We start from the raw sequence: 15,089 nt of genomic DNA, 5'->3' as shown, positions 1-15,089 counted from the left end.
ATAGGAACGAGGGATTTAATCATTTCTCACTCACAGAGCAAGACAGGACCAGCAGCGTCCTCCAGCTGCAGCGAGGTTCACCCTTCCCCAGTCCAGCACCAAACCTGGACCAGCACCAGCCAGAGCTCCCCCAGTGACCCCAAATACACATCCCTGTGTCAGCCCTGCATTTCCAGAACTGCTGCGCTGTCAGAACCTACAAACCCTGGCAGATATCTGTTCAGTCCAATGTCGTTGCCTCAAAGCAAAGGGAAGATGGAAAGCCTCCGAGCAAGACAGCCCCATACAATTATCTTTTAATTTTTGTATCAGGCTTTAACTATTAATTTATCTTATGTCTTGTCACGGGATCAGCTGTTCTTTCCCTGTAGCCACACATTTAGTTCCCTTGCAATGAAGCCCTGGCAGCATCTCTCAGGATAACACCACATTTTCCCCCTGATGTAGGTATTAACCCAGCAAGCTGCTTTAACTCACATTTTCACATTCGGCTTGTGTTACTTAGCAAGTATTTTCCCAAGTTTCATTAAATTATTTTCATATCATTCCTGAACCAGTCACCAACTGACCCAGCTCAGTGCGAGTTTATCTGGCCAGCTGGGGCAAAAGCAGCTCGCTGAGCTCCACACTGTGTATTATCCCCACAGCCCTTCAGCTTCTGCTGCAAGCACACCTCAAACCCCTGCTCAGCTGCTGCCCGTCCCCAGAGGTTCCTCGGGGGAAGTTTGACATTAAAGCTCACTGAAGGCCAAGCACCATGACATCAGGTGTGCCTGCCTGCCCACGAGCCTGTGGGACATGTTACAGCTCTGCTTCCATCACCACAGAGACCAGGACAGGGAGGTACAGACCAGTGTCTGGCTTTGTTTCTGCTCCCTCCTCACCGTCCCACCTTGTTCAGTTAAATAACCAGTGGGACAAAAAAACAGGCTATTGGGGATTCCCAAACCCGAGGCAGAATGCTCAGCTGGGAAGGGATGAGCCCATTTGCCATTCCAGAACATTCATGCAGGCAGTAACCTCACCACAGAGCAGCGTGGCTTCAGCAGAGCTGCTCCAAAACCAGCCCGACCAGCACTGAAACCCTTCCAATCCCCTCAGAGGAAACTGGAGAGCCCAACTCCAGGCCTTTGGCACACTCCAGCATTTCTTCACCCCTCTCTTCAGTCCTGTCACACTACAACCTTTAAGTGGCTGAAAGCCTCAGAAAACACCAGATGAAGTGGGACCTTTACAAAAGGCAAATGAGCACACGGCAGTGGGGCTGGGAGACTATTTATTAAGTAGAGCTGTGCCAAGATGCTGCATATGTGCTGGTGAGGTGCAGGGAAGCCCCAGAAGCTTCTGGCGACAGCCTCATCCTCCCGGCGCTCAGTCCAGCTGCAAGAGAGCGAGAAAGGTGAAAGGTGGGTGATCATGAAGTTTAACAAGGGAAAGTGCCAGATTTTGCACCTGGGATGTGGCAACCCTGGATGTACGTACAGACTGGGGAACGAGAGGCTGGAGAGCAGCCCTGCAGGAAGGGATCTGGGGGTTCTGGTCGACAGCAAGTTGAACATGAGCCAACAGTGTGCCCTGGCATCCAAGAGGGCCAACCGTGTCCTGGGGTGCATCAGGCATTGTATTGCTAGCTGGTCAAGGGAGGTGATTGTCCCACTCTACTCTGCCCTACTACGGCCTCACCTTGAGTACTGTGTGCAGTTTTGGGTGTCACAGTATAAAAAGGATATGAAGATACTAGAAAGTGTCCAGAGGAGAGCCACAAAGATGGTGAAGGGTTTAGAGGGGAAGCTGTATGAGGAGGGGCTGAAGTCACTGGGTCTGCTCAGCTTGGAGAGGACTGAGGGAAGACCTCACTGCAGTCTACAACTTCCTCATGAGGGGAAGTGGAGGAGTAAGCATTGAACTCGAGGGAATGGCAGGAAGATGTGCCAGGGGAGGCTTAGGTTGGATATTAGGAAAAGGTTCTTCACCCAGAGGGTGGTGGAGCACTGGAACAGGCTCCCCAGGGAAGCAGCCATGGCACCAAGCCTGACAGCATTCAAGAAGCATTTGGACAACGCCCACAGACACATGGTGTGAATTCTGGGGCTGTCCTATGCTGGGACAGGAGTTGGACTCGATGATCCTTGTGGGTCGCTTCCAACTCAGGACATTATGATTTTAGGCGTCAGCCAGAAACGCCACACCCGCCCCTCCCGCACAGCCCCGGCGCCCACCTTGATAAAGCCGATGTCCTTGGCGTACTGGCGGAAGCACTGCCGGCACATGTTCAGGCCGTACTTGCGAATGAGGCCGTGGCGGTTGGAGCACACGCGGCTGTGAGGGGAGAAGAGAGCAAGGCCGGTCAGGGCGGTAATGCCGGCGGGGGGGGGAAAGGAGAGAGAAGGGGGGAGGGAGGGAAGGAGGAAGGCGGCTGTGGCGGCCCAGAGGGCCCAGCAGCCCCCCGGGCCCGCACTGACCAGGAGCGGGAGCCCTGCCCGAACTTCCTGGGGTGGCTCCAGTAGAGCTGCTGGTGCCCCATGCTGCCGCCGCGCCCGCAGAGGAAGATGGCGGCCCGCGCGTGCGCTAATCAACACCGCCCGCATCCCGGCATGCACCGCGCCCGCGCACAGCCGCTCCGCCCCCCCCCCGCCTCCGCGGCGTGACGTCAGCGGCGCGAGGGCAGGAGAGGCGGCGGCGCGGGCCCCGTCAGCGCCGGGCGCGGTGGCGCGCGCCTGTAGTCCCAGCTACTCGGGAGGCCGAGCCCGCCGGATCGCTTGAGCCCAGGAGTTCTGGGCTGCAGTGCGCTATGCCGAGCGGGCGTCCGCGCTAAGGCCGCCATCAATATGGTGAGCCCCGGGGAGCCGGGGGACACCAGGTTGACTAAGGAGGGGTGAACCGGCCCAGGTCGGAGACGGAGCAGGTCAAAGCTCCCGTGACGGTCAGTAGCGGGATCGCGCCTGTGAATAGCCACTGCAGCGTAGCCTGGGCAACACAGAGAGACGCGGGCTCCTTTTGCTCGCACCGGGCACCCAACGGCCGCGGGGGGTGCCGCTGCCGCCCCCCGCACCGCCTTTTGCTCCCCGCACGCTACCGCCTCCTGCCGGCCCGCGGCGGCAAGGCCCTGCGCGCCCTGCACCGCCCCCTGCTGGCGGCCGCCGGCGCCTGTGCCGTGTGCGCATGCTCCGATGTCAGAAAAGAACATTTATTTTAAACAATTACAGAGCTTTAAAGCCTAAATTGGGTCGGGACTAGATGATCGTTAAGGTCCCTTCCAACCCAAACCGTTCTGTGATTCTATGATCCTTAAAAATAAATCAACGTGCAAATCCAACACCGAAAGGATTCACTGATTTTTATTTTATTTTTCTTTTCTCCTAATTGTGGTTGATTATTTTTTTGCATTTTTCTCTTTATTGAATTTCTCCCTGTTATTTTGGTAATGAGTTAGATTTATTGTAACCCTTGTATTGCTCTGTCACATACCACAGTTGTATAAATCACCCAAAAGATTCGCCTGTGGTGCTGGACCTGCGGCACGGAGCCACTCGCCCCGGTGAGCAGCCACGTCCCGCCACCGTGGGGGGACAACCCGCCTGCCCTGCTCCGTGCTCCTCACGCCCTGGCCCGGGCTCCTCGCTGCTGCCAGCATGGGCGGTGTGCTGCACCTCGTGTCACCCTGCTCACCCAGCCCAGGGGCCACCAGGGACCGGCGTGCCCACGGCGGTGCTCCCCTGTGTCCCCTCAGCTCCTCTGTGTCCCCTCACACCCTCCATCCCCTCAGTTCCCTCCATGTCCCCCTTACACCCACCGTTCCCTCAGCTCCCCTGTGTCCCCTCACACCCATTGTCCCCTCAGCTCCTCCATGTCCCCTCACACACACTGTCCCCTCAGTTCCCCCGTGTCCCCTCACACCCGCCGTCCCTTCACGCCCGCTATTCCCTGTTCCCTCCGTGTCCCCTCACACCCACCATTCCCTCAGCTCCCATGTCCCCTCACACCCACCATCCCCTCAGCTCCTCCATGTCCCCCTTACACCCACCGTCCCCTCAGCTCCTCCATGTCCCCTCATACCCTCCATCCCCTCAGTTCCCTCTGTGTCCCCCTCACACCCACCATTCCCTCAGCTCCCATGTCCCCTCACAGCCAGTGTCCCCTCAGTTCCTCCATGTCCCCTCACACCTCCCATCCCCTCAGTTCTCTCCATGTCCCCTCACAGCCAGTGTCCCCTCAGCTCCTCCATGTCCCCTCACACCCGCTGTCCCCCCTCAGTTCCCTCTGTGTGCCCCTTACACCCGCCATTCCCTCAGTTCCCGTGTCCCCTCACAGCCAGTGTCCCCTCAGCTCCCCTGTGTCCCCTCACACCCCCCGTCCCCTCAGCTCCTCCATGTCCCCTCACACCCACCATCCCCTCAGTTCCATGTCCCCCTTACACCCACCGTTCCCTCAGCTCCCATCTCCCCTCACACACTGTCCCCTCAGTTGCCTCCATGTCCCCTCACGCCCACCATTCCCTCAGTTCCCTCCGTGTCCCCTCATACCCGCCATCCCCTCAGCTCCCCCGTGCCCCCTCACACCCGCCACCGCCCTCGATCCTTCGAGCCGAGCCGAGCCGGCCGCCTCCTCCAGGGGGCGCCAGCGCAGCGCCCCGCGCTGAGGGCTCCTCTCCGGGGCTGCCCGCGATTGCCGGTGCTGCCGGTACCGCCCGCGGCTGCCGGTGCTGCCGGTACCGCCGCCCTCCCTTCCCGTCCTGCGAGCCCTCCCGCCGGGCGGCTCCACGCCCCCTGCCCGGCAGCGGCGGCGGCGGCGGGCGGCCGGGCCCACGGGAGCCAGGCACCGCGGCGGGCGCCTGTGCGCGGAGAGCGCGGGAGGCCCCCGGGCGGCGCCGCGCCGGCCGCCTGCCCGGCCGCCCCTGAGCCGTTGGCCGGTGGCGGGGCGGGCGGCGATGCGGCTGCAGTGCGACGTGGAGGTGGTGAGCCGGCTCCTGCCCACCTGCGGGCTGCGGGGCCGCGGCCGCGGCACCAGGGCGCTGCTCTCGCTGGGCCGCCCGCCCGGCCGGGCGCGGGGCGGAGGCGGCGTTTACCTCATGGTGTGCACGGCGCGGGACCGGGTCGGTGCTCGCTATAAGGTGGGGACGCTGGGGTGGGGGAAGCCGGGACCGGGGCGGGTCCCCCTCGTCCCGCCGCGGCGGCTACTGAGCGCCCGCTGTGCCCCGCAGGTGCAGGAGAACATCGAGCGGTTCTTCACGCGGTTCGTGGAGGAGGGCAAGGCCACCGTGCGCCTCCGGGAGCCCGCCGTGGACGTCTGCCTCAGCAAGGTGGGTGCGGGGGCCGTGGCCGGCGGCCCGGGGTACCGCTGAGGAACCGGTGCCGGACAGGCCCCGATGCTGTCTGCCCGGAGTCTGTCCGACCAGTGTCACACTGACTGAGTCCTGTCCTAACAGTCTCGTTTGACCTGCTACAACTTTGGCACAGGAGATGTAAGCGAGGCAGCACGAAGGAGCTTGGCTTCGTGTGTCCTCAACAGGCTACAGCAAAAAGGTTGCTCATTTTGTGCCAGGAAGGCTGAGCCCAGCTTCTTTGCTGGGCTGGGGTCTGATTCTCCCTCCTTCTGCTCCCTCTGGAGAAACAGCAGGAGCAGAAAAGTCTTTTTCACGTTGTTCATCGTCGCTTATTTAGAGAGAAACAGCTTTTTTCATCTTTCTATACAACGTCTTGCTCTTTGGCCATAAGTTCTGTGAAACAGGTCGTTGCTTGTGGTCTTTCTAATGAAAAAAATGGAGAATACTCTCGTCTTGGTGGACAAGCAGCTTTCAAAGCTGGAGACACGTGGTATGGACCAGCAGTACAGGCACCATCTCACCTTAATGCTTAGCTGATAGTGGGACTCACCAATGTGTTCATGTGCAGTTCACAGGGTATTTGGAAGCTGTTAACATGTTCTTTAGTAATGCTATATTATTAATGCTAAATTCACCAAAAAAAATCACGCATAAATGGTCAATTTTTACATTGTTATTTTTTTTTCTGTGCCTGTTCCAATAATCCTTTGTAGCCTTGTGGAAAAGGAGAGCAGGATGGCTCTTCTAAAACCTTAGCAGTAGGATGTGTAATTAAAAGCAGATAATACTGATTTTTTTTTTTGTTTGGAAAATCACTTTGATTTTCTGTTGCAACTCTGGTTCTTTGGCCTGAAGGAGATCCTTTAATAATTTCAGTGCTGTCAGGCTGAGCAGCTGTAATCATGAGTGGTGAAGCTTAGTCCTTCAGAAGCAGAATGAGTCTCGAAGGGGAAATGCACAGGGTGTGTTTAAACTGCAGCTGCAACCGGCGCTGACAACAGCCTTGCCAGAGTGGAGCGGAGCTCGGGGCAGGCTGCAGGGTCTGCTTGAGAAACAAGGTGAATGGATCTGTACTCGGGACAGTGACTTACTCAAAAGAAAAGAAATATGACCCAGCAAGAAAAAAAAAGCACTTATTTTATTGGGAACAAGACCAATATAAGCCTGAATATAGTTGTAGTAGCCCAAGACTTTGCAGAAAGTTGGGGCAGGACGATGGTGATATGGAAACACCTTGTCTGTGCAAGAGTGAAGTCGGTGGTGATAAGGAAAGCAGCCTTAATTTGATGAAGAAAGCACTGTGCCTTACAGGGTTAAATAGAAAAGCAGCAGTGTGTGTCCAAATCCAATTAAATTGAGTTTCCCTTGTCAGAAGCAAACGTGCTCTGTATCTTGCAAAAAAGAAAACTCAGGCATGTTGTGTTAGATCCAGACTAACTTCTTGTTCTACATCCTTTACCACTGAAGTGTGAGAAGTCAAGAAGTTTTATCTTGGAACAAAGGTACAAAAGCAGTTGTAAGGGGATCTGCTAGTAATATAAAATTCGAGAGGAAAGGTCTGTGTCTTAGTGCTGCAAGATCTGATTTAGGCCACTTATAGGGCCTGTGAGGAAACTGGGTGACAGACATTCTTTCAGCGTGGGTTGGAATTTACTTAAGAACTACATCTGTTGTTTTCTGTACGAGAAGACAGCCCACAGTGGTGTTAGACTGAAAAGAAAGTCTCAGCCAAATCTAATTAAACAGGAGTTAGAATAACGACCTGAGTTATACTCTGAGGAGGCAAGATTGTTGCTCACCATTTTTAACATAAGGCTGGCCCTCATGCTGTCAAGGTCCAAGAATAAATCCACTAAATTCTTATATTCCTCTTATATATATATATTATATTCTTCTTAAATGCTCCAAATCCAGAAACCAAATTTAAGATTATCGATAATTTTTCCACTAGTCTTTCATAATTTCATTCCTGAAAGGCTTCTTAACTCTCAAAGATGGACAAAAGCTTTCAGAAAAGAGATTTCCAGGTGTGACTGTACCACTTGCATCCAACTACCACGCAAAACCCCACTCTATGCCCTGCCAGGCTGTGCCATTTGCTGCATTCAGCCCCATCAGAAATTGAGAAACATCAGTCTGGAGCGTTCAACCCTGGAGCAAAAATAATCAAGTCACCGTGGGGTTTATTTTCCTTCAGCAAGCCTGTGCCTGCTGCATTGCGTGCAAAATCTGAAATCCAGGTAACCTCTGGTTGCCTTGTCATCACTCATTTAGCTCTGAAACAAGGGACTTGTAAGGCGTTAACGCAGATTAACCTCTTTTCCCAACATCTTTTCTGTGGTTGAGACTTCAGACTTGTGTAAAATTGTGTCCTGAGCGCTTCCAACTAATTCTTTGGGTTTTTTCTTAATGTGTCTTAGTATTTTTCTCAAGATATTCAAGATTTCTCAACAACAAGGTTTACAGATACTGTGTTACCTGTACGAAGGGGTTGTGGAGGAAATTTGCCTCAAGGATTCAGAATACAAAGTAACTCTTATTTCCCAGTCACGTGAGCAGCGTAAACTTACTCTTAACATCCTAGAGCTTTTGGCTACAAGAAACAGGTATCTGTTGTGTCTCATGCTTTGAGATCAAAGAAATCTTGCCTGTAACTCAGCTCTGATGTATAGTTATTTATTTTACATGGTCTTTACAGATCTGGAGGACTATTTCTCCTTACTTCCAAATTTAGTTTGCTACTTATTACCCTCAGAAACATGACAAATCTGCCTGTAGTTAGGGAGTCCAATAGCTAAATATTTTAATTAGATTGGCTGAGGTAATGAGCACTGGTAGTCTTGGATAACAAAGGTTTTTGATGTGCAGCTTGCTCTTCTCTGGAGGATACCACACCAGGAGTGAAGAGAATAGATGTTCACGGGATGATTAAGGAGACTGGTCATTAGGTTAGCAATGTGTGTGACCATTATTGTCTTTATATCACATGAGCATCCAGAAGTTTCCAAGATCATTGCTGTGTTGTGCTAGATGTAAGCTAGTTATGGACTCTCTAGAATTTGGTATAAACAAATACATTCAGGAGCAAAATTGTCTTTCAGGTGCAGAAACAGGTGTCACTAGGCTTGGGCAAACCTCAAAGTCGACAGTGCAAACCTCTCGACTCTCAGAGCCGTGCCAGAACTCCAAGTTTGTTCTTTCCTGCACTGAGAGATGACTTTTATGTGTATACACGCATCGTGCTTTTTATTTTAGAATTTACTTCATAGCTTAACATCTGTCAGCTGCACTTCAGCCTGAGACTTGCTGGAAAATTTAGAAGAGAAATATTTGGTCACCCTCGTAGTCATAAAAGTTAATTGTATCAGTACAACAAATGTATCGCAGCTTTCTTGATCTTTAATTAAAATACAGGTCATCTGATACTTCATTAATTTAACTCTCTGTCCTTACTGCCATTATATTATATCCCACCTAAAGCAAAATCAGTTGTTTGCTGAAGGACCCTCATTTGATGCTGGCACAACCAAAAAGAGCTGTGTGTGACCAGAAGCAGTTACCTAACCTGCCTTGAAGCTTTCCCCCTTCCTTTATGTTTGAATTTAACCTCAGCCTTCATCCTTTTCCTTCCTCACAACTTTCAGAAATGATTGCCTCAAGTTTTAGATCTCCCATTTACCCGTGTGTGTGTTTTTATAAACTGTCCCTTTAGCACGTTGCAGGTTGGGGAGATCACAGTGCATCAGGCTGTTTTTCTGTACCTTATTTTCAGCTGTGAATTCAGTGCTTTGTTCCTTTTCTGAGTAATGCAACGCAGTTTGTTTGATCTAGATTATTCAGAGAGGTCGTAACTTCTCTTTCAAATTGCATGCCATTTGTTCTTAAATACTGTAAACAGCACGTCAACCCAGTAAGCCCCACTTGTTTCCCATTTCATTGCCCTGCTGAGTTGCAGCTGATACACGTACAAAATAGTTCAGAATGTGTTAGCACAAGAATAATGAACTTTTAATTCCACATTTGTGTTTTCCTATAGGCAAATGCCAGCAATTTAAAGAATTTCCTTTCAGCTGTGAGACTGGCTCACCAAGGGACCGACATAGGAGCTCTCCCCCTCTCAGCTTTGGTACCAGCAAAGACCTCAGAAGTTGAAAAACCTAAGACAAAAATGATCATAACTTCCAGAAGGGACTATCCTCTCACCAAAAACTTCCCTTACTCCCTCGAACATCTCCAGGCCTCGTACTGCAAGCTTGCTCGGATCGACACGCGTGTGCTTTGCTTGAAGAAACTCCGAAAACTAGACCTAAGTCATAACCACATCAAGCAGCTGCCAGCTACTATTGGTGACCTGATCTGTCTGCAGGAGCTGAATCTGCACGACAATCACCTGGAGTCCTTCAGTGTGGCTCTGTGCAGCTCCACCCTTCAGAAATCTCTTCAGTGCTTGGACCTCAGCCAAAACAAAATGAAAGCACTTCCCATTCAGTTTTGCCAGCTGCGAGAACTCGTTAATTTAAAGCTTGACGACAATGAGTTGATTAGGCTGCCATTCAAGATTGGCCAGTTAGATCATCTACGCTTTCTGTCAGCAGCTCGAAACAAACTGCCTTTCTTGCCCAGTGATTTTAGGAAACTCTGTCTTGAGAACTTGGATCTCTTTGGAAATCCTTTTGAGCAGCCTAAACCGCTTGTTCCCAACATACAACTGAAAATCCCCTTGACTTTGTTAGAGTGTGCTGCAAGAGCAACCATAAATCACAGGTAAGAGCAGCAGGATGGGTACATACACACCTACTCTGTTTCAAACCTGTCAAGTCTAAACTTTCCCCACTTCTTTTTCCTGTCAGTGGCTATTGCTCTTCACCTGTTAAAAGTCATAAGGTTAAAGTTGCTTTGAATTCCACTTGCAGAATCACCCCTTTGTTATACAGGTAACGCAGTAAATTGGTGACTTGGAAGCATTCAGAGAAAGCTATAGATGAAAATGTTTTTATCCACAAAATGGGGACACCGTAACAGAATATTCCTGTCTAGCCAGGGGAAAAGAGAATCAGTTCTACAGCCCTGCACCACTTCTGGCGCTGTGTATTGAGGAGCTTACGTTACAGTGGATTTTGTGGCACAGATCATATTTTGTGTTGGGCTCTAGCTTGGAAGTTGCTTTCAAATCTGTTTGCCCTTCATCCTGTGCTCACATTAAAGTAGGCTAAAGCTGCTTGTAACACCCATCAGCTTGTCGCTGTCCCTTCCCACGTGAGAATAGTGTGTTGGCAGCAGGTTACCTTCTGCCACACAGCTCCTAGTTACAGACAGGGATTGGTCTGCCCCTGCTTTAGGTGAGACCTTACACAAGCTGTGTCATGTTAGGAAACACCACGAGGTGGCTTCGCAGAGGGCGAGTGTCACGCTGGAGTTGGCCTTACCCACTGCAGGCTTCTCCCAGCTGTAGGTTTCCCTTGAGCTGTTGATTTCCTTTGGTGCTGGAGTGAGGGTGTTCTGGCCTAGGTGGAGAAGCCCCGTTCTGAGGTAAATTTAAAATTATCTTTTCACCAAGTAAACATCATCCCAGGCTGCTGGTGATTATCAGTTTTCTCCCCTTCCCCCACACCGCTTCGGTAGCTCTGCCTGCATGCTGCTGCCTGCCATCCTTCTGGCACCAGCTGCTGCTACTCCCACCCTGTTCTGGGTGGAAAGGGAGTAAGAAGATGGAACAGAGGGTACAGAAGTGGGGTGAGAGACAGATGTGAAGTGTTCCTGACCTACCTTCTGTGCCCATTCCTGCCTTGGGGGTGGGGAGGGCCCCATCCACCTGGGTTAATTGCTCAGAAGTCTGTGCTAAAGGTGTCCACAGGCATGCAGGGCATGCCCTGGAAACAAGCAACCAAAGGTTCTGGCTCAGATCTTACCCACTTCTGACCTTGCTGATTTTATTACAGCAATTAAACTCCACGTGTCTCCTTTCCCAGCTTTATAGAAATCGTAGTGGGTTTGATATAAATATTATTAAAGCATGTTTTTTTCCTAGCAAATATAATCCTTCACCACTGGTCAGATTTCGTTACCAGAGTACCTGAGGATACCTAGTCATTGCCCCAGCCCCTGCCCCCGTGCAGCAGGCTTTATGAAAATGGCACCACAGAGAACAAAAAAAGGCTTTTACCTGAGGAGTCTCAGTGAGACAAGGGGCAGTGGAAACAGTCCCCGTGCCCACAGGTCTGTGATGATGAAGAGAGAGCGTTGGTCAGAGCGGTCCTGATTATCTTAAGACTTTTTTTTTATCCTTTTCCATTTAAGTGGGCAACAGACATTCTGTCTGACATTCACTGGAGGTGAGAATTAACAAAGAATGAGAAACAGGAGTGATGATGGGCTGTAAAAACCTTGAGAGAGGAAGAAAACAGGAGGAGGAAAGATGTGAAAGCAAATGTTTGTAAATCAATCTTCTGGGCAAGCACCAGGGCTGTGATTATGCTTTTCCTGGCCGGAAAAAAGGATGTCCTGAAATTGAGGTGGTGAAAAAAAACCCCACATGAGTCTTAGCTATGAGTGATGGTGTGTAGAAAGAATTGGGAGTATGTAGGTGGAGTCGGGCTGTGAGTCAGTGAGACCTATTTGGTGAGTCTGGAGTGACAGCTGGGCACTGGCAATAGCCACACTCTGAAGTTAATTCGACAAAGTACTTCAGGGAAATGATTTATTTTGTACCCCAAACACAACGCCACTCTGCTGCAGATTTGAAAAGCAGCAATTCTTGTTGCTGTCTCTGGATGTCGTTATTGGCATGACGGACCAAAAGAGCCGTATGTCAAGAGAACCTTAATTTATTGCCTGCAACGTAGCGCTGCTGTGATAAGGCTCATTCTATCTCCTGTTTCCTCTGGATACGGTGTTTTTATGCTGCTACCACTTCTTCGTGTCAGAGAGTGAGGAGTAAATTGTGGATGCTTTGTCAGGCCAGGATGAAATACAGTGATCTTCCTGGCTAATGTGAGGGAACAGCAGATATGTGCCCAGTTGTCTCATTATTTTTAATCTTTATAATTCTCCAATTCTCTGTCGCTGTGATACAGGCTGTTACGAGGGTCTGGAGGGTTTGACCTACGAGGAACGGCAGAGGGAGCTGGGGGTGTTTAGTCTGGAGAAGAGGAGGCTCAGAGGTGACCTTATTGCAGTCTACAACTGCCTGAAGGGAGGTTGTAGCGCAGTGGGAGTCGGCCTCCTCTCCCAGGCAACTAGCGATAGGACAAGAGGACACAGCCTCAAGCTTGGCCAGGGGAGGTTCAGGTTGGACATGAGGAAGCATTTCTTCTCAGCAAGGGTCATTAGCCCTTGGAAGGGGCTGCCCAGGGAGGTGGTGGAGTCCCCATCTCTGGAGGGGTTTAAGGAAAGCCTGGACATGGCACTTAGTGCCCTGGTCTAGTTGCCATGGTGGTGTGAGGGCAATGGTTGGACTCGATCCCAGAGGTCTCTTCCAACCTGATTAATTCTGTGATTCTGTGTGAACTCCCTGGTTCTTGTTCCAGTGTCTTCTGGAGTTCAGGCCCTTGGGACTTAGGGGTCAGTAACACTGTTGCATGTTTTTAGCAAAAATTATCTCAAAAAGGCGTTTCTTCCAACTGCTGTGTGTGGCGTGTCGCTGCCTTGGAGTGACTTTGCTTAATTTTGCAGTGAATTCACACTTACTCCTCTTGTTCCACAGAATCCCTTATGGTTGTCATCTCCTTCCTTCTCACCTTTGTGAAGATCTGGAAGTGGCTAAAACATGCCAGTGCGGAAGCGCCTGTCTGAGCAGCTTCATTCAGATCACGGTGACCATGAATCTCCATCACGTAGCTCACACCGTGGTCCTCGTGGATAACATGGGAGGTACGGAAGCGCCCATCACCTCCTACTTCTGTTCTCTAGACTGCTATTCCCAGTTCCTCGATAGGTACCTGCAGAGTAATGGGTGACCATTATGGGGTGCAAAAGCTCTGCCTGAGGTTCTGTCCAGGGACAGAGGAGCCTGAAATTGTTTTCTGCTTGTTACCCCCACGTGCTGTCGTAGGGCACTTGCTGCAGGTCGCAATGTCAGTCTTGCAGTGAGGGGGCACCATCAGCCTGGTCTGGTGGCCTTGACTGTTCCTCCACCACTAGAATCTCTCTTGGTTGGAATAAAAAGCAATGCTTAGCTTGGATGAATCTTCCTTAGAATGTATTTTGCTTTCTTTTTCCTGTTACTGTGACTTTGTTCGGAGTGTCATGACAATTTTGTTTCAAGGTGTAAGTGGTTTCTTCTTGCTAGGAGAAGGTGAGCGTATATCAGACTTCTTTGCTTGCTTACACTTGAGGCTCTGAACTCTGCCTCCAGAAGACGAGTGCATTGACTTTACCACTGGACTGGACTCTTCCTGACTTGTTTACTGTAGAGCAACTTGTAGGCTGCTGTGAGAAGAAATCACAGCGTGAGCAGTTCAAAACCGGTCGTGTAATTCCAGGTGCTTCTTTTTAAAAAGTTCTGTTACAGCATTCTCACCTCAAGCAGGGACCAGCACTGCTGGGTTTTTTTTACCAGAGCAAATGTTTTCGGTTTTATCTCTTTGTTATACAAGAAATGTCTTTTTCTAAATATGTGACCTAAACTTTGTTTCTTAACTCTCACATTTTAAAGATTCTTGAATTGTTCACTGTGTCAACGTATTAAATTTTGAAACCCTTCTATGTACATGTGAGTTGTGTTTTCTCTAATGAGTTTTTTATCCAGTGTATTCCAGGGATTAGCTCCTGGCCTTTTTCCTGGTGAAGACACCAAAATACTGGAGAGTATCCACACACTCTTATTTCATGTCTTGTCAGCTGGTCCATGCCTGGGGTATTGAAACAGCATGGGAGAAGAGTCCCTTGAGAAGGTATTTAGGCATCCCATGCCAGGTTGCCCAGAGAAGCTGTGGCTGCCCCCTCCCTGGCAGTGTTCAAGGCCAGGCTGGATGGGGCTTGGAGCAACCTGGTCTGGTGGAAGGTGTCCCTGCCCGTGGCAGGGGGTTGGAACTGGGTGATCTTTAAGGTCCCTTCCAACCCAAACCATCCTGTGATTCTATGTGATGGCTTGGAGGGCGCATGTTACAGTTATTTTTGAAGTGATACTGACTGCCCAGGAGTGATAATAACTGCACATTCTGCATCTTTTTGGGTCACAGAAAACCATACCACTGTGGCAATTCTATGTAGTTTCAATGGGAAGACAAGACATCTGTAGTTACTGACTGCAGAACTGATCTAGACTGGGCTTCCCATGACAGCTAAATGCAATATACACCGTGAGGAGCAGCCTGGAAGGTGGCAGCAGGCTTTGGAAGAAGGTACTGGCTTGCAGGTATCCCTTAACATCTCCTACGTGAGCACAACCTTCACCTGCATTTTAAAAATCATCCATTTCAAACTCTTTACTAATCTGAGACATTCACAGCAGAAATAACTATTGAAGCATGCCTAGTGAAGGGCTTTGCTCTGACAAGGCCAAGAGACACGTTTTCCTGAGGAAGAGGAACTTTTTTTCTAGAAATATTGTCATTAGAACCTTTTGTGAATGTCAGAATAATGTGTGTTCCCTTCACACAGTGTTTGTAAACCAGTAACTTTTAAGCAACTATAGGAAGATTCGAATTAATCATTCCTTGTATGTTGCTCTTCAGCTACAGAGAACTGGTGAAGGAGGAAGCCAGGCGTGCCCGTTTCCGTCAACGCTGAGCTTTGGAAAGCAGTGCAGAGCTAACCCTGGGAGGGT

General features: G+C 50.4%; 2 protein-coding genes across 2 annotated transcripts; one reads left to right on the top strand and one right to left on the bottom strand.

The window, feature by feature from the left end:
• Positions 1-1,259: 1,259 nt before the first annotated feature.
• On the bottom strand, positions 1,260-2,574 carry RPS29 (ribosomal protein S29). Its single transcript, XM_068416694.1, has 3 exons — positions 2,463-2,574; positions 2,220-2,319; positions 1,260-1,380 (listed from the first exon to the last, which is right to left on the bottom strand). Exons 1-3 carry the CDS (start codon positions 2,522-2,524, stop codon positions 1,372-1,374), a joined length of 171 nt encoding a protein of 56 aa, XP_068272795.1. The 5' UTR covers positions 2,525-2,574; the 3' UTR covers positions 1,260-1,371.
• A 2,353-nt stretch (positions 2,575-4,927) lies between these two features.
• On the top strand, positions 4,928-14,016 carry LRR1 (leucine rich repeat protein 1). Its single transcript, XM_068416661.1, has 4 exons — positions 4,928-5,110; positions 5,201-5,299; positions 9,360-10,087; positions 13,026-14,016. Exons 1-4 carry the CDS (start codon positions 4,928-4,930, stop codon positions 13,276-13,278), a joined length of 1,263 nt encoding a protein of 420 aa, XP_068272762.1. The 3' UTR covers positions 13,279-14,016.
• The last annotated feature ends 1,073 nt before the right edge of the window (positions 14,017-15,089 follow it).

This window comes from Nyctibius grandis, chromosome 20 (assembly GCF_013368605.1).
Source record: "Nyctibius grandis isolate bNycGra1 chromosome 20, bNycGra1.pri, whole genome shotgun sequence".
NCBI lineage: Eukaryota > Metazoa > Chordata > Aves > Nyctibiiformes > Nyctibiidae > Nyctibius > Nyctibius grandis.
This window is presented reverse-complemented; position numbering and strand designations above follow the sequence as displayed.